The following is a 20,075-nucleotide window of genomic DNA, read 5'->3' as shown; positions in this document are numbered from 1 at the left end:
CAGATGGCATTCAGTCTTGTTGTGGGTAGTAATGTTTCACCATCGGTGTAAGTGGTATTTATTAATAAAATCCTTTCTGCTCCCTGAATGAATAACTTTTGCAAAGAAATACTGGACAAGTTATGTAAGAAGTGAAAAGCAAATAATACACTTACACACAGCTGCCAGCAAAGAACAGCACAAAAATGAGTTAATTTATTCATAAATCATTTTTTTACTTGTCTTCCACATACATTCCTATGACGAACTTAATATGAAAGCATTGGAGTATGTTACATGAATATTCGTAAATTAAGTACGTCACATTAATGCACAATCAACATAGAACATAGACAGCAGAACTGCTAAAACAGGTCTTTCCAAATAGCTGTAGCCTAAAATTTCACCATTGCAGACAACGTGGACACCTTTCCTTCCTCATTCTGAAATTACTGAAAAGTATTAACATACAAATAGCATACTATATAGTCCACACTGGAATGGTTCTGTTCTAAAGAGTGTAGCCACATTCAATGCCCACTCAGCACAATTTTCTGTCAAACTTCTGCACACTTTGAAACACCAATGCACAATCAAAATTACAACAATGTTTATTTACAGGCAATTGTTTCAAGGTACAGTTAACAAAACATACACAGCACTGAGATGCAGTCTCTCTGAGAGCTGAACAAGTTTTCTTCATTACTATTTCGAGGTGATAAATGCCGATTTTGGAATTTTGCTCATCTCATAAAGTTCCACAAAAATCTGGAGGGCTTCCTTCATATCCCAGTCAGTATCCTCCAGGCACCTGAGAAAACATGTAGCATTAGTTTCTGATGACATGGAAATCCAAACAGCATGAAGAAAACCGAAGTCACTCAAGAATACAAGTTGAATCAAAATAAAACTTTGAGAAGTTGAAACCATTTCAATACTAAATAATGGTGACCAGCAAAATGAAGTGAACAACTCTGAATCTAAAGCTTACACAAACAGAACTTCCTTTTGCCAGTCATCCTCAAACACGTACCCAGAGAAATGAAAATTTTTCTTGTAGTTGCCACACTTTTGAAATGAAACATGTTTCTGCTTCTAAGTCACTCTGTCACATGGGGGCAAAGGGTTAAAGTTCTCAGCTTGCAAGGGAAATGTGTTTCTTGATTAAAAATGCACCAATTTTTCAACGCAGTACTTCAGTCCAGTGACTGGATTACACCCCTAAGATGATATTCTGGAAAGTATGCAATATATCCATCTATGACTGCCATAATGTTTACCATCACACAATATAAGTCAGGCAAAGCTAAACCCGGATGATCGTCAACTATCTCTCCCTTGGGTGGGTGCAAAATCTTGTCAAAAGATTCTTCGCTCCCTCCCTCCTTCAATGCACATGGCACTTTCTCACAGTTAGTTCTGCTGTATACTCTGTACTCTTTGTTCCCAATATCACTATGACATCAGTTATTTTATTCATTTTTGACACTTTTTCTCTGAAACCATAATTGTGACCATCTTTATCACCAGCAGAAAACCATCTGGGCTTGGTGAAAGTTTCTAAGAAAACTGTTGCTTCACTCGCAAATGTTAAGATATGAGCACCTGAATTCAAATTGGCTGTCCTCCTCTTGAAAGATCACATGGCAGATGTAGCAACATTACTGCCCAAATCAAAAGCAATGGAGTTTTATAATGGCACAGTATTCGAAATTAAGCATTTGCGTGAGAGACACGAATCGCTGTTAATCTACAGAGGTGTATAAAGAAAATAATTCCACAACAGTGAAATAAAGATGGATTTTATTTATAACAACACAGTCCTCATGCTAAGACAAAACTTTTCTCCTTACCATAGCACTACAGTAGGCTCTCAGCAACTGCTACTATTGACCAAATTCACAATTATAAGAAGAACTTCATTCTCATCTCTTACAATTAAACAACCTTATTTGGTCAGAAACTTCCTGGCAGATTAAAACTGTGTGCCGGGCCGAGACTTGAAATCGGGACCTTTGCCTTTCGCGGGCAAGTGCTCTAACAACTGAGCTACCCAAACACGACTCACGCCCCGTCCTCGCAACCCCACTTCTGCCAGCAAATTTCATATCAGCACACACTCTGCTGCAGAGTGAAAATCTCATTCTGTAAACCTTATTTGGCCATTTTGCCACATGACACTCCCACCCTAGATCCAATTCTGTTCTCTGAGCAACCCACAGTGTTTGTATTCAGAGTCAATGCCTCATTGTCACATGTCAAAAATGTAACCCACAGATAGCAAACTTTCTCTTTCAGACACACCTCACACTTAGTTATGGAAACCTTATCTGGATACATCTATAACACTACTCTGGAATTCACACTTACGTAGAGTGTTCACAAAACAAATTTCACACAATTTCTTAACTATTCCACTGCTGAACACAAAAATCTTTTCGTGTGAGCTCTAATCTCTCTTCTTTTGTTACAATGGTCTGTCCTCCAAATTTAGGTGGGAGTCAACAATGTGTTTGGAGGAGAAAGTTGATTATTGAAATTTTGTGGAAAAATGTCACCAAAGTGAAAAATATCTGTTTCAATGCCACCACCTCAACTCGCTTATAGTATTCATGACTCTCTCTCTCTCTCTCTCTCTCTCTCTCTCTCTCTCTATCTCTCTCTGTTTTGCAATAATATAAAATCGGCTGCCCTTCTTCAAACATTTCCAACGTTACTCATCAATATCTGGAAAGGACTGCATACAATGAGGCAATAGTCAGGAAGAGGATGGACAAGCATACTGTAGGCAATCCCTTTAGTAGGTATTTTGTCAACAAAAATCAGTCACTTTCTATATGACAGTTGCATTGTAAAGTGTTCATAATTGTAACCCCTAGGTATTTACATGAAACAATGATCTTTAAATTTGACAATATTATGAAAAAGATAGATTACTACTCACCATACAGCAGAGATGATGAGTCACAGATAGGCACAACAAATAGACAGTGAAACAGGTAAGGTTTGATTAGTAAGGTTTTGGCCAAAACATTTTCTTCCGAATTAGACAACACATGCCCGCCCACACCCACACCCACACACACACAATGACCACTGTGTGTGGCTGCTGTGACCAGACCATATCTCTGCTATATGGTGAGCAGCAATCTATCCTTTTCATAATATTGTAATTGTTCCATCCTCAATTTTTCCATTGTTTGATTCAACCTTCAAATTTGTGAGCTTTATCGTTAAATGGATTTTTTTTAAGTCTTTGTGCGGAAAAGCTTACTCTTTTTATTGTTTAGAGTCAATTATCACTTTTTGCATGATGTAAATATCTTGTCTAAATCATGTTGGAATTTGTTTTGATTTTCTGATGTCTTTACTAGAGGCAAATGACGGAATAATCAGCAAACAATCTGAAAGGACAGCTCAGATGGTCTTCCAAACTTAATTAGTTTATCACAAAATACTACAGGCCACCCTATCCCCTAAGTTTATTTTAGTTTTGTTCAGTTCTCCAAACAGTAAATTTTGACCAATTTCACAAGACTATAATTTCTATATGAATGAATACAGAAACTAGGGATAATTTTCAACTGACACTTGAGACTATAAAATTTTTACTTTCACAAGAATCATCTAATTGTACAATGACATGTTTCACATCCATGGACTTACAACATTAGACAATTTTACACAATTACATTTGGGGTGAAGTTTTTATTTACCTTTCACCAACAAATGCACGACAAATATCTGTATTATAACCAACCTCGTCTCATACTTTTTCAAGCATGTCTAGAGCTACTGAATTCAGCACTGTTGCCACATAGTGTTACACTTCACTACAAAGGAGGCCTGGGAGGCCACTGACGCAATGCAAGATTAGTATGCCCCTTACAAAGCAGGAGGAGCAACACAACAGTAACAGAACTGCACGTGTTGAAATGAAGAATGCAAAACCTCTTTTGCTATTGTGTAATGGGACGAATGAGCAATCAAGCCAGCAGTGGGCAGCCCCCAACCACATCATCACGAAATGGCAACTTAGAACTGGGGCTGAGGTAAACTTTTAGTTTTGATGTGTAAGCTGAAATTTCCTTCAAGTCTATGTTTCCATTCATGCAGAATATTTAGTCTTGTGAAGTAGGACCAATGTTTTGAAAACAGCCTGTACCTTCAAGTCCCCTCTATCAAAAGCCTTTTCTAGATCAAGACATGTTTTCTCTGTTCACCTAGGTACTTTTCTTTTCAATTTAAACCATACCATCAATCCTTTTCCTTTCAAAAATCTACAAAGAGCTTCTGAATACTGATTAATTTTAATTTAACATTTAGCAAAGTTTATCACCACATGCTTCAGAACTGCTGCTTCTCACAAAGTTCTACATTTTGGACATTCCTTCGCATTTCCTTTTGGTAATTATTTTACTTAAAAAATCCTGATGGTAGTCTTCAGTTCTCATATCAGACACACAAAACTTACAGTTTGTTCTCTCACCTAGCTCCAGAATCTATATTACTAAGTGACTATGCCAGAACCTGACAGCAGTTGCAGGTTGCCTATCTAACAGGTTCCAGAGTGCTAGGGGGGGGGGGGGGGGGGGGGGGGGGGGGGGGGGAGGAGGAGGCATAATTGTTGACAAAGTTTAAAATTCTGTCCTAATTTATTCATTAATAGGTATAATCTGATGCTAAAAGTTTTAGAAAGGCAAATACTACAGTTAGAAATTGATTTTGTCTCAAGGAAGCATAACTGATGGCGCACAACTACCCATACTTTATTCATTTAGTATTTCAAAATGACAGCATTTAGTGATTTGCAATGAAATTTACGAATAATTTAAACTTTCATAAAACTCTTTTTTCCTCAGTAACAAACCCCCCCCCCCCCCCTCCTCCACTGCAAAATGATGAAAGGTTGGTGTTGGTTGGTTTAAAGGGAGTAAACTGCAGTTTATCAATCACTTTTTCCATAGTCACACAGTTCTTGAATTAAAACCATACTCCAAATAAGAGAAGGAACAAAATGCATAAAATGGTCTGTGTAGCCACACTGATAGAGAAAACGAAACAAGCAAGCCAAAAGTGAAAACATTAACAAAAAGGAAAAAAGCAGTAGAAGGCATTAAAACAATACAGCAGATGGCCTGGGCTGGCTGATAGTGAGAATAAAAAAGGATGAGCCAGTCATTTGGAACATGCTAAAATCTCCAGCCTGAAAACAGAAGGCAAGAGAAACACAGACTGTGAAAAGGCAAACACAAAGTCGAACAGACAGCACCGAGGGAGTGAGGCAGAGTTAAAATGAAGGTAGGGTGAAGGCCTGAGAGAGGAAGCCACTTGCCAACCCTCAGACTGGGTGACAAAACTCTCCCCTCGAATCACTACCACAGGATGTTGAGGGAAGCATTGGTCGAGAGCTTGTCACTACAAATGAGAAAGGACTCACCTCCACAGGAAAAACACGGCAGCCATCCGATGAGGAACGCTTTTCAATAAGTCCAGTGTGAGCATCAGCGAATCCAACATGACCACTTACCATTGTGTCATCAGTGTAGACTATTTTTGAGCCTTGGAACTCACTGAGAAAACGGAAAAATTGGCAGCAGAGAGCCTCAGAAGGAACTGAGTCTTTTGGGCCTTGTGATAGGTCCAGGTGAAGCTGTGGCCGAAGCATGGACAATGGAAGTGAGTGTGAGTGGACCTGGAGAAAAGGTGGAAGAGGGAAAAGACTCGAGTTCAGTGAGAAGGGACTGGACGCAGACTGTAGTTCCAATCACCGATCTGGGCCACCAGTGTGGGAGATGAATCGTTGTGTCAGTGAAAAGGAGACAGTAATTTGGATGTTGAGATAGGCTGTGAACGTGTGTGGTATAACTTGCAAGGAGTCATTGTTGCCTGATCCACAATAGAGGAAGCCCAGCTTCCACAAGTATGCTGTTTACTGGGCTCATTCAGAAAGGTGTCACAAGTCGAACTCCACAGTGGTGTATAGGGTCCAGCATATGCACTGCTGAGGGCAATGCTACACCAAACACCCAAAGCCAAGATGGGACTCTACACAGCCTTTGTACAGCTGTAACAGAGTAGGGCCATCTGCACCTCAGTTGGTGCGATTTAAGCTTTGAAGAGTGTTAAGATGTCGCCAGCTCTTTTGCTTAAGCTGACAAATATGGGGATGACAAGTTAAGTGTGTGTCAAAAACCAATCCCAAATAGTGATATGTCTCCACAGTGTTAAGTAGTTGCATACTGAGGTAAATTTTTGGATATGGGTCGACAGTACGACAGTGACAGAAGTGCACGATGCAAGTCTTGGGGGCTGAAAACTGAAAGCTGGGGGTAAGGGCTCACGACTGCGCTTTTTGTATGGCTCCCTGCAGTTGACGTTGAGCCATACCCACAGTAGATGAGCAAAAGGAAATAAAAAAGTCGTCAGCATGTAAGAACGGTGATACTGAGAACCCCACAGCTGCTGCAAAACCATTAATGGCCACTAGAAAGAGTGGAGTGACAAAAAGTTCTGTACAAAAATTGTGCAAAGTAGTGAGGATGTGGCATCGTCAAACGGTATCACAGGCTTCTGTTGGGTAAAAAAAAGACGGCAATAAGATGGTGACGGCGGGAAAAGGTCAATCGGATGGTAGACTCCAAATACAAAGTTTTCGAAGAGCAGAGAGGGCAGTGGATGATGAGCCATCGTACAAACGCTTCTGCAGTGATTTATGAACAGTACTGTTTTGCTTGCAATGAAATTGTATATACCGAAGGACGTTGATTATTTGCATGCCACCATTTGCTTGCGACACACATTTGTGAATATGAAGAGTTAAGTATTGTCAATTTAACTTACTGTAATAAACTCCATTAATATGATATGCTTGAACTGCTGTCTAGCAATAAGAGAAAACAGCTTCCTAGGCACCCTATATTGGACAAGTTTGCAAGATACAAAAAAAATTGAGGATGGGGATTAAAAAAGGGCCAAACCTCACGGCCACGGAATTTTGCTTTTGAATTTTGCTGGCACCTTAATTCTCTCGTCTTTTATTTACAGGGTTGTTTACTTGCTTTAACAGTCTCTTATCATGTTTTTGCTAATCAGTGTTTTCATGTGGCCGTTGCCGAAATTTTCTTAGCTTTTGTACTTATTTTTCTTGCTTGCCTTGTCTGTTTCTTGCACTTGTCTCTTCCAACATGTCCACCCCAGCTATTTTAACCCTGCTCAGGAGTCTGCCAGCATTAGATGCAACGCAGCTAAGGTAGATGTTTCAGTTTTGGAGGCAGCAAATATCCTCTCTGCTAAACACGGTACAGCAGCTCCCAGCACAAGCACAAGCAACACCTACTGCAGCTCAAAGTGCTACACCGCCTTTTTGACAGTTCCATGAATAAGAATAGGAATGGCTTTAATTCCATCACAACTCGTGTGACGTGCAGCTGCCAAAACTTTCATTTCAGACACGAGTCAGGAACCCACAAAATGATGAAACTGGCGTGTATATTGGTGTCACCATGTCTACAGTCATATATGAAACCATTTTCGTGCAACTCATTCAACACAATGAGTGGCGCAACCCAATGTCGTCGTGTAAACTAGGCTTTAATACTTTTCAAACCACAATTCGCAATATTTTCCCACGACCTGCTAGAAATAGGTTAATTTCCGCAGTTGCCAGAGAATGGCAGACGACAGGCATTATTGCACTTGTGCAGCTATGACGACATTGGGAGCCCGTATACTTGTACGTGTAAAACATTAACAGATCTTACATTATGTCATAAAAGAAAGAAGACATCAGAGGATACTCCAAGAGCATCGGAACTTTGTGAACCATACTAAAATGCATAATTTGGCTTATAGTGCACCTTTGCGTGTCCAGATTCCCAGTGAAGTAGGCCTCGAACTGATATTAAGCTTTCCAGTGTGGTTTTCGGATTGTAAATTTTCTTGGAGTACCAGTACTGTATTATCTCATGTTTAGTTCTTTATTGTGGCATAATGCCGAACGTGCACTTGAAATGCACTGAACAGCTGAAACTAGTCAACAGCGTGGAATTAAACACCTCGTTTCAAATAAATTAACTGCTTCAGCGGAAAAGATTAATAAAAGCAAAATTTCTTTAGCAAACCGACAAAAAGAGCTTCATTATTCTGCAAGGTGACTAATGCTTGACTATCGCAAAGGTGGAAATAAAATAAGACCTGAAACTAATAACATTTTAGCCCTCCATAATTATACGAATGTATTTTAATTTAGCTGATAGCTCCCGGCCACAGAGATCCATTTTGTTTTCACTTGACGTGAAAGCAGTAAACGAAGAAGAAACACCAAAATCACTAAATGTAAACAAGGGTCACTTGGAGACTACCCATCTCCCCGCTACAGCCCTGCGCATCTGCCCTGGATCTAGGACATTTCCGAACCCTCCTCAAAGTGTTTGAGATTGGATGCCAAAATTTTTTCAAAACATGTTCATTTTGTAGTGTATGTCTTTCTGAACAGTCTGATACAGGAAACATATGTTCGAGGAAATGTAAGACATGTTATTTGGTCTTAAGTGTAAAAAAGTGCACTGTCACGCCTCTTCACACAGCATTCTTCTATCGCACATCACTGTACTTCGCTCTGTGGAATTCAAACTTGTATATTTTGTAACGAATGCCATCAAACTATATTTATACGACAGAGGAAATTAAAATCCCCTGTGGTGCCTCTCCTGCTCCCAGTCAGCCGGTTTGACATCCTGACCCTTCTCTCTCTCTTTCTCTCTCTCAAAATAAAATAAATCTTCGCAGTTAATACTGGATGGGATTATTTGTAACTGGGGGAACAAGAACTCTTCAGAAAATTTGCACTCTTTATTGTCTATTAGTTCATAACTTGCTGTTTTGTGTGACATAAAATTAAATATAGGATACATAAAACAATAAAGACAAGAGACAAGTAAGACAGTACACATTTCTTCAGTCCTTAGGTCTTAGCATTTTTTTCTCTCCAATCTTGCTACAAATTTACATGGCACGCTTTCCTTACTTCGAAAGAATCTATTACCTCATTAAAGTTTATCAAACGTTTTGCTACGTGAAAAATCAAAATGTCATTGCATAATACTAAAAAAGCTGTTAATACAAATAGTACCGAAAACTGGTATTACTTCTTGATCTGATTACATCTATTTTGTCATTTTCTGATAGATGAAAATAAATAGGCTTGTCTAATGTTGCAGCAATTGTAACATACACCAAATCAACGAGACTGTTTTGGTACAAATGATCATTTTCATAGCACGACAGAATATAATTCACGAAGTACCAATATCAAATGACTATTAGGCCCACTAAAAGCAAATAGGTTTATGTTCCAAAATAGTTCACATTTAATTCATACGCTCCAGCTTCTCAATTAAGAGATCAAAAAGTAGTAGTACGAAATTTTTGTATAAATTTCGAATCGTCATATTCTTCCATAATTTGTGTGATGTCTGCGAAATAAGGTAATGAGCCTTAGCACGGAGATGCTTAAAAGTGAGGAGGTTGGTCTGTGAAGGCTGTTGCTTAATTTGCTGCTGCGCACATCGGTGATCCTGAACAGTGACAGCAAAATCCTTCGTCCACCACGGTACTGGTCAACAATGATGGTGACCGGTGGATAGGGAGGGCAGCAGTGCCAGCAGCATAAAAAGAATAGTGGCAGAGACGCCTTGCACAAATGCATTAATGGAATTTGAGAGGGAGGTGTCTAAGTGCACAGCAGATGTACATAAAGGCCAATCGACCCTCCAGAATGCCCAACATGGGGGACCGTCTGCCTGGCAGCAGCAGGGGAATTATAGAATCACCGGAAAGTGGCCACTGTCACAAAGGTCATCATGGGAGGACCAATGTAGGGAAGCCACGAGGGCAGGGGAGGAAATTGTGAGATTGATAGCAGTCAAGGTGCCATAAGCAGCACTGAAGCAGGTAGGGGAACCGACAATGAGGAGACACAAATCGAGGTCTGTAATAAGTTGGTCAGTTAGGAGACCCCAACCTGCTGATGTGACACTCCTCCACAATGGGTGGTGGGCATTGAAATCCACAAGGAGGAGAAATGGGTGTGGGAGTTGCTGGATTATGGTAGACAAAGCAATGTAAGGAAGGGGCCTACATGGAGGAGGTAGACATTGCAAATGGTGATTGCACTCAAACCGTTATTACTTCCAGTTTGGTGCGTAGGGGGATCCAGTCACTGATGACATCGGAGCAAGCCAAAGTGCTGATCTTACCAGATGCTACCCCAGGGACGGCATGGTTCTAACAGAATGCCCAATAACCATAAAATGTTGGAGAGTGGTCATCACAGGAATGCATTTCTTGAAGAATAAAACAGAACGCAGAATAGGTGGTGACAAGACGTTGATATAGTATCAGTTGCAATTTCACTGGATGATCATGCGGCGAGAGTCCAGGTTAGACATAAAGAAGCTGAGAGGTCATGTCATTCGGTCAGTGGTCATCACTGACAAGGATGGGGTGACATCCATAAATAAGATGTCAGACTTAGGTTGGGAGGGGGACATGGCATTGGGTGGGTGGAGGGGGTGGGAGGGGGGCATTTGCTTGAGATTTATGTTTCTTCTTCTTCTCCTCCTCTTTCAGAGGTGGAGGAGGGCAAGGCATAGGAATACAGGCATCTGCAAGATCTGGAACTGAAAAAGAGCAGGCGACCTTGGGGCGCACAGATGAAGTGTCTCGTGGCTGAGTGGTGGTAGGAGTCTTCCAGCCTGGGAGATGCAGAAGAAGGGGGATATTTCTTCAGGAGGATGGGGGGGGGGGCAGCTCCCATGTGGGAGGTCGGGGGAACTGCAGGGGAGGGGAAGGGGGCAAGGAGAGGGGGAAGGGGGCAAGGAGAGGGGGAAGAGGGGAAGGGGGCAAGGAGAGGGGGAAGGGGGCAAGGAGAGGGGGAAGGGGGCAAGGAGAGGGGGAAGGGGGCAAGGAGAGGAGGAAGGGGGCAAGGAGAGGGGGAAGGGGGCAAGGAGAGGGGGACGGGACTGGGATAAGGAAGAGGTAGGAGGAGGAAATGAAGTAACAGAGGCAAAAGTTGAAGGTAGTGACACTAGATGGAGCCTATCATACTTTTGGTGAGCGTCAGCATAAGACAGGTAATCCAGGGACTTTTATTCTTGGATCTTCTTTTTCCTCTTATAAGCTGGGAAATTCAGAGAGGGAGGGGAGTGGAAGAACACAAGGGCTTCCCTCATGGAGTTGGTGTCCACAATCACCACACGGAGGGTCCGTTGTACAGCAGGAAGACATATGCCCAAAACGTAAGCACCGAAAGCACTGCACAGGTGGAGGGACATACAGCTCACGCATCTTAGCACATAAACTTGACCTTCTCAGGGAGGGTATTTCCCTTGAAAGCCAGAATGAAGGCACCAGTATCGATGCAGTTGTCTTTGCGATCCTTCTGCATACGTCAAACAAAATGAATGCCACGCCGCTCCGCATTAGCCCAGAGTTCCTCCTCAGTTTGCAGGATGAGATCCCTATGAAAAATCACTCCCTGGATCATATTCAGAGATTGGTGAGGATTAATAGACACTGGGACACTGCCAAGACGATCACAGGCACAGAGAGCTGTGGATTGGTTGGCTGAAGAAGCTTTGATCAACAGGGAGTCCGACCACATCTTACTAAGGGACTCCACTTCACCAAACTTGTCCTTGATATTTTCCACAAAAAACAATGGCTTTGAGGCAGTGAATGTATCCCCATCTGTCCTGGTACAGACGAGGTAATGGGGAAAGTGTTTCATCTGAAGACGGCAAGCCTGGCCCTCCTCCCATGGTGTAGCTACGTAAGGGAAGGTTGTCAGCTCATAGAAACAGCAATGATCCTTCCCCATTCAAAGAGATGGCCGTTTGAGAATGGCCAGATTTTTTCATCTCGATATGCTTCATGTGCCAAGCATCCACCCTGATACCACCCACTCTGACCAAGAGCTTTCCCCACAGGTGCCACCCAGCCACTGCGAGGACCATCTGGCACAGGGGCCGTTGCCGAGAGTTCTGATGTTCCAAGAAGACAAGCCACAACTCCTTGACATACATGGGAAGGGAAAAGCTCAGGTATCAGTAGTGTGATTCCTGTGTTGTCAAGGGGCTCAGCCATATGGGTACATAACAGACCCACCACACTGACTAATTACACATGCTGGTGGCCTAGCAGGGTGGAAGGGGGCTACAGCAGGGAAAGGAGAGGGGAAGGAAGGAGGGAGAGGAATCCACACTGTAGATGCTAGGGAGGGAGTTCTTCCCCAAATGGCTCACACTAAAAACAGGAAATTCTGAAGTGGAGGTCAAACCTCAAGAGGGGATCTAAATGCCAAAAAGGATGAAAGAGCAGACAGAGGGAAGAAAATAGCAAGCAATACAGGGAACCAGGTGGATATAAATCGGAACACTGGGAGAGGGCAAGAAGGGGAGCAGTGGGGAAGGAACAAGGATAGGGAGGGAGTGCAAGGTGAAGGAAATGCAGCCAGGGAAGGAAGAATTGGCTGCAATAACTAGGCGCCCATGTGTGCCATGCACAAACCCACGGGGGGAGGGGTTGAGATTGAAATCAGGACATTGCTGCAAGTACCAGTGTTTGAGAACTTTCCCCTTTCTGGTTAAATACCATCTGTTTCCTTCCATACATCAATTTGAACAGGCTGCCTCCAAACCACTGCCGCCACCATTATAGAAGTGCCTATCAACAACTTCGTCAACGGAGGCAGCAAATACTGTATTTGTGGTATTTCCTCCACTCTCAATGAGTTATACATAATATGAAGTAAATCAACAAAATTAATGGTACATACTTTCGTGACCACTGAGCTGACATACTAGTCAGTTGCTGAATCATTCCAGTCATGGACTCCTTCTCGCACTCTGACAAATTAGGCGTTGGTCGCTTTTTCTTTATTTTTTTAGGTGGTCTTACGTACTTGAATGCCTCCTGTAAACAAAATACATATACTGTGTAACATAATTAGACATTTATTTAGTCATACATCACATTCTAAATATCTCACCATGAAGGAGAATCTTCAACAGAGTAAATAAATGAAAGGATGTTACATATTATAAACAACACTCATTCCAAATTAGTTAACAGTGTAATAAATGCAAAATGTTTAGCTCATTCAAGTTTATTTCTTGGAAATATTGTAAAAAATATGAAATACTGATATGAAGTTTCCAAAAAATATTTCTTGTGCACCCTGAACTATTAACGTAACTTCCAATAACCACATTCAGCAGTACCACTAAATCACTCAGAAACTCATCCTTGGTGTAGGGGACTATAGCACTCCTATCACAATGGGTAGTGCACTTGTCCTGATGACTGACACACATCTCAACAAAGTGAAGTGAATAATCGTAAAGCTGCACCTACATTCTGGCATTTGGCACTAGGTCTTGTATATCCTTCTTCTGTATATCTTCTTCTCCTCCTTCTGTATATCTTCTTGTATATCCTCTTTCTAGACGAAATGAGACATTGCCAGACACCTAAGAATAATGTGAAGAGGGCAAGGACCATCATGAAATTGCTGACATAACAACCCACCAGTTTTTACATCCAAAAATCACTCTCAAATACCAAAAGCTGTTGTTCATAGCTCTAAGCCCTAATGACTCTGATGACGAACAGATACTGTTAGAAACAGAAAGTTCCCAACTATGCTGATTGATGATCCAGCTAAACAACTCAGATTTGAATTACTTCGAAGAATGTGGGAAGATGCATATGATAAAATAGGGCATTGCTGCGTTATTTAAACTGTGTGTGTCAAAATAATAATTTTTCAGTCCACCCCTCCCCCTCCTCTTTAGGCAACTTGCAGTGAGTCCACAGTTAATAATGGTATGTAAACCTCTTAAATGGACTGGTGCCAGCATTTGACTGCAATGGGTTCTGTAAACCAAAGAATATAACAAATATTATGCAACAAAGTTGAAGATGAGCCAATTTTGACTCCTCTTAATAATCCTTTCGTTCACTTTCTGCTTCAAGTGGCTTTTCTTTTTTGTCATTTTTGATCACAATCTTTCTGGACCAAATGAGACATTGCCACTCTTCCATTTATAAGATATCATTTTAAAGCCTCCAGAGATGGCAGTCAGAGCAATTATTTCAGTGTCGATTTTGTTCTGGTAAGTAATTTTATATATGTGAAGTAAAAGGTGGAAGACCACAATAGTTGTCAGGATGGAAGCAAATGTCAACTAGGATTTTTGAAGGATATTCCACAGTCACTCTGGATACTTTCACTGTACCAGTATCTAGGTACTTTCCTGCGATGTTGGGGAAGCTTTTCCAATCATTAATTTTGTAACATTTGGATACAAGTCACTCTTTTAGGCCTCCTCAGAGGACACTGCCTTACAGCAGCACTGTCCGTGTGGGCGAGGAGGTTTGTGTGCTCTGGATCCTGAGAGCTATACCAGCGGTAGCTTAGCTACCAGCTGGGTCACCCATGCCGGATTGGCCGAGGGGAAGGAGCACGACGAAGTGTGTCCCACAACGGCTCATGGGTCCTTTTCACCTATCCCAAGCCTGTCCTTACCCTGTCCTTTTCCTGCCATCTCAAAACATAATAAAGGGAAGGGGGAACTCTTAGGTGTAGGGAAGCCAGCTGACCTAGGGGAGTAAACCCTTAAAAGAAAATCAGGCAAGACTGGAGGCTCTTAGGTGGCAGCGTCACCATCAGACTAGGGAGCTGTGGACCAATCACTGGCACTCCCAAAAACAAATGATTAAAGAAACAGCAGAAAAGAACAGTCGGACGGAATCAAATATGATGACCTTTGCCATGAAAAGGACAATGAAAATAGGTTTCTGGAATATTCGAATATTGAGAGAAGCCAGCAGACTGAAACAGGTTACAAAGTAGATGACGACTTACAGACTGGACAGTCTCGGACTTAGTGAGGTGAGATGCCTAGATTTTGGAGAAATCCAAACACAAGATGGATACACCTTTTTATACTCTGGGCCTGCCGAAGAGGATACAGAGCACAGAAATGGAATTGGACTTTTGTTAACCAAAGGAGCGAAAAAGAGCCTTATGGAATGGAAACCGGTTTCAGGAAGACCATTGACAGCACGTTTTAAGACAAACATTAAAAATGTCACAGTCATCCAATGCTATGCTCCTACAGAAACCGCAGATACTGAGCAAAAAAAATTGCTTTACCTCTCCTTAAGTGACACCATTGTAAGTACCAGTAAGAGAGACATATTGATTATTATGGGAGACCTAAATGCAAAAGTCGGAAAGAACAATGAAGGCCTAGAGCATGTAAAAGGAGTCCATGGTATCGGAGTGATGAATGAAAATGGGGATATGCTTTCAAATTTCTGTGCCAGTCACGATTTAGTATTTGGAGATACATTATTCCCACATAATAATTGCCATAAGGTTACATGGGTATCCCCTGATCACAGAACGGAAAACCAAATTGATCATATAGCGCTAAGCAAAAAATTTAGAAGGTTGCTGATGAACGTGAGAAATAACCTTATTGTTGCAAATTTTGGACTAAAAATAATGGCTACAAATAGAAAGTTCGAATAACGGAACAAAAATATGATGTGGGAAAACTTAGAATAACATCAAAACAAGAAGCTTTCTGCATTGAGCTAAGGAACTGCTACGAGGCACTCCGAGAAGCACAGGAAAATGATGAAAATAGCGTTGATGATACATGGACTCAGATTAAGGACGTCTATTGCAATGTGTGCAACAGGTCATTGGCTTTAAAAACCATTTGAAGAAAGATTGGATGTCTGAGTGTACATAGAATTTGATCAGCTGTAGGAAGGAGATTAAGGCAAAATTAAATATGAGTAAAACAAGATGGCAGAAAACTCGAATGCAAGCTGAGTATGCAGCTACTGACTATCAAATAAAGAGGAGTGTGAGGAATGATAATAAAAGAAAGTGGATGGATGAGCAAGCTCTGAGAGCAGAGATAGACACAGCAAGGGCTGATGCAAAAGAGCTGTATCACATCACTAGAATGTTGTCCAAAAAAGGTTTCAACAAGAACAGACCTGTGAAAAGTAAGGAGGGTCGACAGTTGAGGACAGAAGAAGACCAACTTAGAAGATGGAGAGAACACTATTCTGAAGTCTTAAACAGAGAGAAACCTGAAGAGAGGGAAAGGCAATGGAATTTTCCAGATGCCAGTGACAGAATCAATGTAAACACACCAACTAAGACTGAAATTAAAATAGCTCTCAAACAGATAAAGAACGGGAAGGCTCCAGGAATGGGCAATATTGCACCTGAGGTGCTAAAAGCAGACATTGACACCACCATAAATCTACTGCATCCATTGTTTGAGAAGAGATGGTCAGAAGAGAAAATGCCAAAGGATTGTAAAGAAGGTCTGATTATTAAGATGCCAAAGAAAGGGGATACTACCAACTGTAATAACTGGCGAGGCATCACCTTCCTATCTGTACCAAGTAAAGTACTCTGTAGATTTATGCTAAATCATACGAAGGACTCAGTCAAGGCATGACTGAGAAACGAGCAAGCTGGGTTTAGAGAGCACAGAAATTGTGTCGATCTCATCAACACACTGCGTATAATACTTGAGAGGAGTCTAGAATGGTAGAACACACACTACCTTACATTTACTGATTTTGAAAAGGCATTTGACTCTCTTAATAGGAGAGTTATGTGGCATACCTTGGAAGAATATGATAGTAAATATTATTAAAGCCATGTATGACTGATATCAATGTAGGGTGCTACACTATGGGAAACTTACTGGCTCTATCCAAACAAATGCTGAGGTGAGGCAGGGATGTATTCTGCCACCTACCTTGTCCTTGTTGGTACTGGACAGCATAATGAAAAGAGTTGTTGATGATAGGGGAAGAGGTATTCGGTGGGGAATGCAAGGCAGGCTTGAAGACCTTGACTTTGCTGATGATAGCTGTCTGCTCTCGCAAAGATTGCGTGACATGGAAGAAAAGTTGAAAAGGTGAAAGAGGAAGCAGAAATTGCAAGACTTAAAATAGATGTCCAGAAAACTAAGGAAATGAGAATGCAAAATAGAAAAAAAGTAAAGCAAACAGTGTATGGAAAGGAATTGGAACAGGTAGACTCCTTTGTATATCTAGGAAGTTCCATCTGTAAAGATGTAGGGGCCAAGGAGGATGTAAAGAGTCAGATATGGAAGGCAAATGGAGCCTCTGTACAATTGTACCCTGTCTGACATAATAAGAACATCTCGTGACGAACCAAGCTGTGCTCGTTCAATAGCAATGCAAAGTCAGTCCTCCTGTATAGTTGCAAAACATGGAAGGTAACAAACATGATTGTAAACCAGCTGCAAGTCTTCGTAAACGGGTGTCTTCGGAAAATTATAAGCGTGGGGTGGCCAGATGTTATATCAAATGACGAATTGTTCGAGAATCAAATGACGAATTGTTCGAGATGACAAACCAGCGACCAATCCATGAACAAATAAACCACTCCGTGAACAAATAAAGGAGAGTAAATGGACGTGGATTGGTCACACAATATGCAAATAACAAGGAGCTGTTGAAAAGGCAGCACTGGATTGGAACCCACAAGGAACACGTAGACGTGACCACCCGAAAAGACATGGAAAAGAACGGTGGAAGAAGCAGCTCTGAAAGCCGGTAAAACATGGAGCGAAGTGAAATGTTTGGCTGCCAATAGAACCAGATGGAAGGTCTTTACTGCTGCCCTATGATCCAACAGGAAATAAGTCAACAATTCTTTTAGGAAATAACAGTACTTCATTTTGTTCATCACACAGTGTGTTCTGTTAATCCCATCATGAAGGAGGGCATTCAGTGTTATGCAACAACTCAAGTTATACACGAACAGGCAGGAACAGCTACCGCTGGTCACTCCTGTGAAATGTAATAACAACTTGTGCTAATCTACTCAAACTGGTAATTACCTCTTCTTTATATACGTGTAAGGGGCAGTCAAATGAAAACAAGATCTAAACAAGTAAGTACACTATTAATTATTTGAAAAGTAATTGCCATAACTGTTAATACTTTTATCCTACTGCAAGATGAAATGGTGAATGGCATTGGGTAAAAATGTTTGAAATGTTTGTGGAAGCCTACAGAATCATTGTTGTACCCAAATGCGCACCTCTTCGTCGGAAGCAAATCGACAGTCACCAATGTCTGTCTTCAGGATTTGTGAGGGTGTAAGATTTTCCAGGTATTTTGTACGCACAGTTCGGAAATGAATAATTTCATTAAGTGGAAGTGAAATCTTGCACTAATTTTGAATATAAATGAACAAGATTCACTAGTAAATTATATGCATTTTTGTTATCCAGAATAATTGTTTAGAATACGAAGTTTTAATTATTAAGTAAGAAGATTTATTAAGGGAAAGTCCTGTTGTGTGCATTTTACTATTTGTGTAAGGTATTCTGCCTGGTCTCCGTGCCGTTCCAAGAGAGCTGAAGATGTGCTCAGAGTAGTCAAAGGCAGAAAAAGTCTTCTGCACCAGCCACATTGTCAACAAATATCAACAACCAGAAGTTTACACCAATAATGTATATATGTATGTACTGAAAAAACAGTTGTTATATTTTAAGTTCAAACACAAATGCAGTGACACGAAATAACTCTTTGAGTCTTGAGGAGACAAATAAAGAACTAAGACAAGAGGTAGCAGACTTATTAAAAAACAGGACCGTAACTAATACCTGTGATGACTTTACCGCAACACTAAGCAAATGATTAAATCATAAATTCACCAAGTTTTCACCTTTGTGCGATATTCACCCTGTTTCAGTTCTAAAGTCGTTTAAAGGCATGTTGCTGATTCCTGGTCAGACTTTAATAAGGTACGATTTTTAATAAGTCATTTGATGGGCAATACTGAACAGTGGGGCAGAATAATTCACAACTTACAATGATTTCGAAACAGCATTTAAGTCTAAGTATTGGAGTGACGGGGCACAAAAGAAATTGAGAATAGAACCTCTATGACTGAAACGATACAACAGTTGTTCATGGAACGGGTGCAGATATTTTGTGGACTGGCACCTTAATAAAGCAAGAATTGGGACAAATTGCTAGTGAAGGACTGGAAAAAAGAGAACAACTTACTGGAATATCTAGAACAAGTGGACATAATGAAAAGGCAATCAGAAAGATGGCACCCAGGCAGCAATATCAAAATAATAATGAACAAAGTAATGTTAACACAGGATCTCGCCCCACCAGGGAGAGTGCTATGAATGGAGGAACCAGGGTACACAATGGATGTAACTGTAACCATTCAGGGAATAGATACAGAAACAGGAACAGCAGAAATTATCACAATAACACATTTGACAATACAAGTATGAGAGAGAGGGAAAACTAATAAGCTTCTGAGAAGAGGCTTGTGCACTAGAAAGTGAGCCACAACAAATTTGTCCTAGCTTAATTAGGTACAATTATGGGCATAGTGTAAAAGATGTCTTACTATGTGAAGGAAATACACTAACAAAAGAATGTATGAAATCAAAATTCACATGCACTCTACAGTGCATAATTGTGGAAGTCATTTTAGGCTCTGGTAGTGACATATCAGTAGTAATCACTATTTCTTAAAGCAAAATAATTTGTTAAATGCATTCCTTCAGCTAACAGTCACTGGAATACAGATAACTGGAATAACAGATATGACAAGCAAACTGGTGAATGCACAATTATTTATCGAATTTACATTAAACACATACATATTTCAACAAGTAATGTTTATAGTAAAAGGTTTAAATATACCTATGATTTTAGGTACAGACTTTTTGTATGACAACAACTTATTGTTAAAATTTCTAACAGAGGATGACTTGCCTGTCATTCAGTTCACACAGAGGAACACAGGCAGATTAAAACTCGCTTTATTGACAGAAACTACATTAAAACAGAATTACAGGCACCAGTTATGGCTCAGATGTGGTACACTTGAATGAGGCAGACATGATTGATAACATCAACAAATCAAAGAATCTAAGCATTGAGGAAAAGGAAGATATGATTTCTTTATTATGCATTTTAGCATGCACAGG

General features: G+C 40.8%; 1 protein-coding gene across 1 annotated transcript in view; it reads right to left on the bottom strand.

The window, feature by feature from the left end:
- Nucleotides 1-572: 572 nt before the first annotated feature.
- LOC124716992 (nuclear RNA export factor 1-like) overlaps nt 573-20,075 on the bottom strand; it is a 227,282-nt gene continuing 207,779 nt past the window's right edge. The window contains exons 14-15 of the mRNA XM_047243615.1: nt 12,818-12,954; nt 573-790 (exon numbers count right to left, since the gene is read on the bottom strand). Coding sequence (XP_047099571.1) covers nt 685-790; nt 12,818-12,954 — 243 coding nt within the window. The 3' untranslated portion in view covers nt 573-684. The remainder of the gene's footprint in view (nt 791-12,817; nt 12,955-20,075) is intronic.

This window comes from Schistocerca piceifrons, chromosome 9 (assembly GCF_021461385.2).
Source record: "Schistocerca piceifrons isolate TAMUIC-IGC-003096 chromosome 9, iqSchPice1.1, whole genome shotgun sequence".
NCBI lineage: Eukaryota > Metazoa > Arthropoda > Insecta > Orthoptera > Acrididae > Schistocerca > Schistocerca piceifrons.
This window is presented reverse-complemented; position numbering and strand designations above follow the sequence as displayed.